This window comes from Rhinoraja longicauda, chromosome 27 (genome assembly GCF_053455715.1).
Source record: "Rhinoraja longicauda isolate Sanriku21f chromosome 27, sRhiLon1.1, whole genome shotgun sequence".
NCBI lineage: Eukaryota > Metazoa > Chordata > Chondrichthyes > Rajiformes > Arhynchobatidae > Rhinoraja > Rhinoraja longicauda.
In genome coordinates this window covers 863,144-871,290 of record NC_135979.1, presented here as the reverse complement: position 1 = coordinate 871,290, position 8,147 = coordinate 863,144, and the positions used below count along the sequence as shown (strand labels likewise).

The window sequence follows — 8,147 nt, the reverse complement described above, 5'->3', positions numbered from 1 at the left end:
CGTGTGGGTTGAGTGTAAGTGTCCATGTAGGTTTACGGAAAGAGAGCAAAAGGATGTATTTAGACACAAAATGCTGGAGTAACTCAGGGGGTCAGGCAGCATCTCGGGAGAGAAGGAATGGGTGACGTTGGAATGGGACCAACATTCTGGCAGGTTTGCAGGTTTGCTAGTGCTACAAGTGTGGCTTTAAACTAAGTAGTGAGGGGTTGACAAATTGGTAATATGGAGATGGAGTTAAAGGGGAAGCGAATACAGGAGAAACTGTAAAGGACTCTCGTATGAATGGGAAGGGAAGTTCTAGAAGGGATATGAGAGTAAGGTCAGGGCCAATGGTGACCAGTGTGAGAGGGGAGGTAAATACCGAAGTTAAAGTGTTGTATTTAAATGCGCGAAGTATGAGAAATAAAGTGGATGAGCTTGAGGCTCAGTTAGACATTGGCAAGTATGATGTTGTGGGAATCACTGAGACATGGCTACAAGAGGATCAGGGCTGGGAGCTGAATATTCAGGGGTACACAACGTACAGCAAAAACAGGCAGGTGGGGAGAGGGGGCGGGGTAGCTCTGTTGGTAAGGAATTATATTCACTCCCTTGCAAGGAGTGACATAGAATCAGGAGATGTTGAATCAGTATGGATAGAGATGAGGAATTGTAAGGGTAAAAAGACTCTAATGGGAGTCATCTACAGGCCCCCAAACAGTAGCCTCGACATAGGGTGCAAGTTGAATCAGGAGCTAAAATTGGCGTGTCGCAAATGTAATGCTGTGGTGGTCATGGGAGATTTCAACATGCAGGTAGACTGGGAAAATCAGGTTGGTAATGGACCCCAGGAAAGAGAGTTTGTAGAGTGCCTCCGAGATGGATTCTTAGAACAGCTTGTACTGGAGCCTACTAGGGAGAAGGCAATTCTGGATTTAGTGTTATGTAATGAACCTGACCTGATAAGGGGACTAGAGGTAAAAGAGCCATTAGGAGGCAGTGACCACAATATGATAAGTTTTACTCTACAAATGGAGAGGGAGAAGGGAAAATCGGAGGTGTCAGTATTACAGTATAGCAAAGGGGATTACAGAGGCATGAGGCAGGAGTTGGCCAAAATTGACTGGAAGGAGGCCCTAGCAGGGAAGACTGTGGAACAGCAATGGCGGGTATTCCTGGGAATAATGCAGAAGTTGCAGGATCAATTTATCCCAAAGAGGAGGAAAGATTCTAAGGGGAGTAAGAGGCACCCGTGGCTGACAAGGGAAGTCAAGGACAGCATAAAAATAAAAGAGAATAAGTATAACATAGCAAAGAAGAGTGGGAAGCCAGAGGATTGGGACTCTTTTAAAGAGCAACAGAAGATGACTAAAAAGGCAATACGGGGCGAAAAGATGAGGTACGAGGGTGAACTAGCCAATAATATAAAGGAGGATAGTAAAAGCTTTTTTAGGTATGTGAAGAGGAAAAAAATAGTCAAGGCAAATGTGGGTCCCTTGAAGACAGAAGCAGGGGAATTTATTATGGGGAACAAGGAAATGGCAGAAGAGTTGAACCGGTACTTTGGATCTGTCTTCACTGAGGAGGATACAAACAATCTCCCAGATGTTCTAGTGGCCAGAGATCCTAGGGTGACAGAGGAACTGGAGGAAATCCACATTAGGCAGGAAATGGTTTTGGGTAGACTGATGGGACTCAAGGCTGATAAATCCCCAGGGCCTGATGGTCTGCATCCCAGGGTGCTTAAGGAGGTGGCTCTAGAAATTGTGGACGCATTAGTAATTATTTTCCAATGTTCTATAGATTCCGGGTCAGTTCCTGTGGATTGGAGGGTAGCTAATGTTATCCCACTTTTCAAGAAAGGAGGGAGAGAGAAAACAGGAAATTATAGACCAGTTAGTCTGACATCAGTGGTGGGGAAGATGCTGGAGTCAATTATAAAAGACGAAATTGCGGAGCATTTGGATCGCAGTAACAGGATCGTTCCGAGTCAGCATGGATTTACGAAGGGGAAATCGTGCTTGACTAATCTACTGGAATTTTTTGAGGATGTAACTAGCAAAATTGACAGGGGAGAGCCAGTGGATGTGGTGTACCTCGACTTTCAGAAAGCCTTCGACAAGGTCCCACATAGGAGATTGGTGGGCAAAATTAGAGCACATGGTATTGGAGGTAGGGTACTGACATGGATAGAAAGTTGGTTGACAGACAGAAAGCAAAGAGTGGGGATAAATGGGTCCCTTTCAGAACGGCAGGCAGTGACTAGTGGGGTACCGCAAGGCTCGGTGTTGGGACCGCAACTATTTACAATATACATCAATGACTTGGATGAAGGGATTAAAAGTACCATTAGCAAATTTGCCGATGATACAAAGCTAGGTGGCAGTGTGAACTGTGAGGAAGATGCTATGAGATTGCAGGGTGACTTGGACAGGTTGTGTGAGTGGGCGGATGCATGGCAGATGCAGTTTAATGTGGATAAGTGTGAGGTTATCCACTTTGGTGGTAAGAATAGGAAGGCAGATTATTATTTGAATGGTGTCAAGTTAGGAAAAGGGGACGTACAACGTGATCTGGGTGTCTTAGTGCATCAGTCACTGAAAGGAAGCATGCAGGTACAGCAGGCAGTGAAGAAAGCCAATGGAATGTTAGCATTCATAACGAGAGGAGTTGAGTATAGGAGCAAAGAGGTCCTTCTGCAGTTGTACAGGGCCCTAGTGAGACCGCACCTGGAGTACTGTGTGCAGTTTTGGTCTCCAAATTTGAGGAAGGATATTCTTGCTATTGAGGGCGTGCAGCGTAGGTTTACTAGGTTAATTCCCGGAATGGCGGAACTGTCATATGTTGAAAGACTAGAGCGACTAGGTTTGTATACACTGGAATTTAGAAGGATGAGAGGGGATCTTATCGAAACGTATAAGATTATTAAGGGGTTGGACATGTTAGAGGCAGGAAACATGTTCCCAATGTTGGGGGAGTCCAGAACCAGGGGCCACAGTTTAAGAATAAGGGGTAGGCCATTTAGAACAGAGATGAGGAAAAACATTTTTAGTCAGAGAGTTGTGAATCTGTGGAATTCTCTGCCTCAGAGGGCAGTGGAGGCCAATTCTCTGAATACATTCAAGAGAGAGCTAGATAGAGCTCTTAAGGATAGCGGAGTCAGGGGGTATGGGGAGAAAGCAGGAACGGGGTACTGATTGAGAATGATCAGCCATGATCACATTGAATGGCGGTGCTGGCTCGAAGGGCCGAATGGCCCACTCCTGCACCTATTGTCTATTGTCTATTGTCTATTGTCTATTGTTTCACAGAGTGCTGGAGTAACTCAGCGGGTCAGGCAGCATCTGTGGAGAACATGGATAGGTGACGTTTCACAGAGTGCTGGAGTAACTCAGCGGGTCAGGCAGCATCTGTGGAGAGAAGGAATGGGTAACGTTTCACGTCTGAAGAGGGGTCTCGACCCGAAACGCCACCCATTCTTTCTCTCCTGAGAAGTTGCCTGACCCGCTGAGTTACTCCAGCATTTTGTGTCTACCTTCGATTTAAACCGGCATCTACACAAAAGGACATATTTTCTATATTTATTCTGGTGATGAATAAAGCAACTAAATATAACGCACTGGAAGGTCACGGTGGACAACAGTGGGATTGTCTTTGGCTGCCGGTCATTCCTGTTCCAGCAGCTGTGGGGCCATCGGATGCCTCCACTTGTCCTCCAGCTCTCCCACAAACCCGACACACACTCCACACTGCCCTGGCTCGTGGTCTCTGCCTCTCACACTCTCTGGTGAGTACCCTGCTACTTGAGTGGAGTTCGTCTCGTCGCCGTACTGAGTTTCACTGTCGTCCTGTTGTGTTTGATTGTCTGTTTCACTAACTGTCCCCTTCCCCACAGCCAACAATGGATCATTGTGGGCTCCACCTTTCCTTGATCAGCTTTACTATTTTGCATTAGTCTGTTCTATATCACCGTCTATATCTCTTGTTCCCCTCTCCCCTGATTCTCAGTATGAAGAAGGGTCCCGACCCGAAACACCACCTATTCCTTCTCTTCAGAGATGCTGCCTGACCCGCTGAGTTACTCCAGCACTCTGTGAAACGTCACCTATCCATGTTCTCCACAGATGCTGCCTGACCCGCTGAGTTACTCCAGCACTCTGTGAAACGTCACCTATCCATGTTCTCCACAGATGCTGCCTGACCTGCTGAGTTACTCCAGCACTCTGTGAAACGTCACCTATCCATGTTCTCCACAGATGCTGCCTGACCCGCTGAGTTACTCCAGCTTGTCATGTCCATCTACTGATAGAGTTACTCTGTAACACTGGGACCGGGTTTGAGATCAAATTGGATAATGCCTTCAGGAACTTTTATAAAACGTTGCCTTGGTAGAGGGTTGTAAAACTAGAGGGCACAGGCTTACGGTGAGAGTGGATAAACTCTGGGGAAACCTTTTCACTCAGGGGGTAGTCTGTATCTGGAATGAGCTGTCAGAGGAAGCTCCAGAAGCCGATACATTTACAACTTTTAAAATACATCTGGATAAATATGTAGATAGGAAGGATTTAGAGGGATCTGGGCCAAATGTAGGAAAATGGACCTTGCCCAATATGCACAAGGTGGGCGTGGGCGAGGTGGGGGCAATGGGCCTGATTCTGTGCTGTACAGCTCTAAGACACAATGAGTCACGAGTGTTCAAGTGTCCTCTGTAGTGGCAGATACTGCTTTACAGGCTCATTAACACAAAGCACTGATAAATATCACAGCACAAGGAATTAACAACCAGTAAATTACTAATCAGTAATACGAGAATACTACAAAGTAATAATCAGTAAATTATTAATCAGTAATTTAAGGTTCAATAGTCTGAATCCATCGTCAGTGATCCTGGATTTAAGACTACATGCGATGGTTAGGAAGGAGATGGGGTTTGGAAGCTTTGCTCTATATATAAATTGCAATGATTTTGTTGCAGGCTGCGTTGTAAAGTTCAGCGCAATGTGTTGTCTAATCAGGGCTGCGTTTGAGGTGAGATGGCAGGTGTGACCCTGGACAGAAGAGTAGCCTTGCCAAGGAGATTGTAGCAAGTGCTGAGGGAGGGGGGAGAGAGGGGGTGGTTGTAATGTGGCTACATTGGTACAGTAACAGTGTACGGCACAGCGATGCAGCGGGTAGAGCTGCTGCCTCACAGCGCCAGAGGCCCGGGTTCCATCCTGACCTCAGGTGCTGTCTGTGTGACTGCGTGGGTTTCCTCCGGGTGCTCCGGTTTCCTCCTACATCCCAAAGTCGTGCGGGTTTGAAGGTTAATCGGCCCTCTGTAAATAGTCCCCGGTGTGCAGGGAGTGGACGAGAAAGTGGGATAACATGGAACTAGCATGAATGGGTGATCGATGGTGGGCGTGGACTCGGTGGGCCGAAGGGCCTGATTCTGTGCTGTGTCTTTAAACCTCATGTTACAGCAACTATCAGTCCCCAGTGTAACTAACTCCCTGCCTGAGAGCACATCCAAAACAACATTCATGCTTGATTCCAATCAAAAACAGGGAAGTGAAAGGAGACAGGGTCAAGAGTCCAGAGTTTAATAGTTTTATGCACCAACAATAGAAATCTAACCTGCTGCAGCTGAGCAGCCTGTACACACAACTAGTGTTGCCAACTGTCCCGTATTAGCCGGGACCTCCCGTATTGTGGGCTAAATGAGTTTGTCCCGTACGGGACCGCCCTTGTCCCGTATTAGTAGGGTTGCCAACTTCCTCACTCCCAAATACGGGACAAGGTGACGTCACCGCCCCGCGCCCCACGTGACCTCACCCAGCCAGCGGCTCCCGCTCCACCAATGGCGGCCGCCCGGGCCGGGAGGTGAACGTCACCTTGTCCCGTATTCCTGTTGAATTCTCTGCCACAGAAGGTAGTTGAGGCCAGTTCATTGGCTATATTTAAGAGGGAGTTAGATGTGGCCCTTGTGGCTAAAGGGGTCAGGGGGTATGGAGAGAAGGCAGGTACAGGATACTGAGTTGGATGATCAGCCATGATCATATTGAATGGCGGTGCGTACAGGCTCGAAGGGCCGAATGGCCTACTCCTGCACCTATTTTCTATGTATGAGGAAGTTGGCAACCAACCCTCAGTGGACCACCAACACCCTGTGTCACAGGACGGTGGCCTGAAGCTGGCGCGGTTTAATGGTTCTCCTGCTGCCTCTCTTGCAGATATCCTGAGACGTGCGTCGCTGAGCTGAGCTGAGCTGAGGCATGGCCACCAGGTACCACCAGGGCAGAGCCGAGCGCTTTGACCGGTCGACCCGCTGGGTAACGCCAGCAGTGAGAGCAAGACCCTCAGCCGAGGGGAGCTCAGACCCTCGTGGCTTCAGGTGGGCGGAGAGTTTCCTCACTGTTATCCCACAGTCGTGGACAATCAACATCAGCTGTTACTTATCAACAAAAATCTATCGTTTAAGTTTAGCTTAGTTTAGAGATACAGCGCGGAAACAGGCCCTTCGGCCCACCGAGTCCATGCCGACCAGCGATCCCCGCACATTAACACTATCCCACACACACTAGGGACAATTTACAATTTTACCAAAGCCAATTAACCTACAAACCCGCACGTCTTTGGAGTGTGGGAGGAAACCGGAGCACCCGGAGAAAACCCACGCAGGTCACGGGGAGAACGTACAAACTCCGTGCAGACAGCACCCGTAGTCAGGATGGAACCCGGGTCTCTGGCGCCGTGAGGCAGCAGCTCTACCCGCTGCGCCACCGTGCCGCAGTTGGTGACGATCGTCATGGATTTTGGAGCCTGTCAGAGGGGGAAGGTAAATATAGCCGCCCGTGAGTGGCCACACCAGCTGCAGAGACAAAGGACGAGTTAACACTGCAGACAGAGCAACAAGCTTCATGCTCCTTCATTCCACAGGGGAGCAACAAGAGCCGTTATAATCATTTTTTACCTTTATTTGGTGGAATGGATTTAACGACAAACAGAGGTCTAAACTGTTGACATTTTATTTGCCCAGATTCTGTTTTGTTTTGTTTTGCATTTTTTTGTTTATTGCTTATTTTAGTTTAGGGGGGTCATTTAAAAAAATATATATTTTTATCCTTTAAAAAAAATATATATATAAGTTCTCTTTTAACATTTTATCTATAATTACATAGAGACTGGGAGGTCTATACCCTATATGTATTTTGAAACTGGATTTATATTAAGGCTACATTTGTTGTTAATGTAATCCTGATCCCTATGTATCAATATCACTGTTATGCTTATCATTTTTTTGAAAAGAAAAGAAAGAGAGGTTTCTTTTCTTCACTGGACACCAATCCCTGCTCCCACAGTGAGCCCAGCTCCTGATTCATGTCACACTGCAGCCAAGATCAGCTCCTGGCGGTAATATTTCCCTGCCCTCAAGGTCCTGCCCAGTCAACGGAAAGACTAGACATGATTACAATCCACAGTCTACAGGTACAGGATAAAGTGTGTAATGTCAACGCAAGATGACACACACAGGTTTAAGGTGAAGGGGAAAAGATTCAATAGGAACCTGAGGGGTAACTTTTCACACAGAGGGTGGTGGGTGTATGGAACGAGCTGCCAGAGGAGGTAGTTGAGGCTGGGACTATCCCAACGTTTAAGAAACAGTTAGACAGGTACATGGATAGGACAGGTTTGGAGGGATATGGACCAAACGCGGGCAGGCGGGACTAGTGTAGCTGGGACATGCTGGCCGGTGTGGGCAAGTTGGGCCGAAGGGCCTGTTTCCACGCTGTATCACTCCTTGTCTCTAAGTCCGATTAAAAATAGATCGAGAATTGATCTTCATGGAGATACTTTGATCCCAGGTGTATTAAAGTAATAGTAAATATGCCACCACCTCTGACGGTTCTAGAATCTAGTTATTTTGCTTTTATTCTTGCATTTAAAATGAATTCTTGCGTTTCCTTCCGGCAGACCTGAGCCCAGTATTGGGGGCCGAAGGGGGAAGAGGGAACAGGGCAAGATGGTGTTATTTGGAAATGAGATGAAGAAAGTGGACGAATGCTACTACAAGGCTCGGACCCTTCTGTTGACGCAGGCTGATCACAGAGCGATACGTGGCAAGGTAAAGCAATCTGTCCCATGGAGCTGGGCCACTGCCACAGGCACTGTTCCAAGGTAAAGCAATCTGT

General features: G+C 47.4%; 1 protein-coding gene across 1 annotated transcript in view; it reads left to right on the top strand.

Annotated features, from left to right (window-relative positions):
* Positions 1-6,230: 6,230 nt before the first annotated feature.
* The window catches only part of LOC144606614 (myomesin-3-like), a 44,414-nt gene continuing 42,497 nt past the window's right edge, over positions 6,231-8,147 (top strand). Inside the window, 2 exon segments of the mRNA XM_078422885.1 lie at positions 6,231-6,349; positions 7,930-8,080. Coding sequence (XP_078279011.1) covers positions 6,231-6,349; positions 7,930-8,080 — 270 coding nt within the window.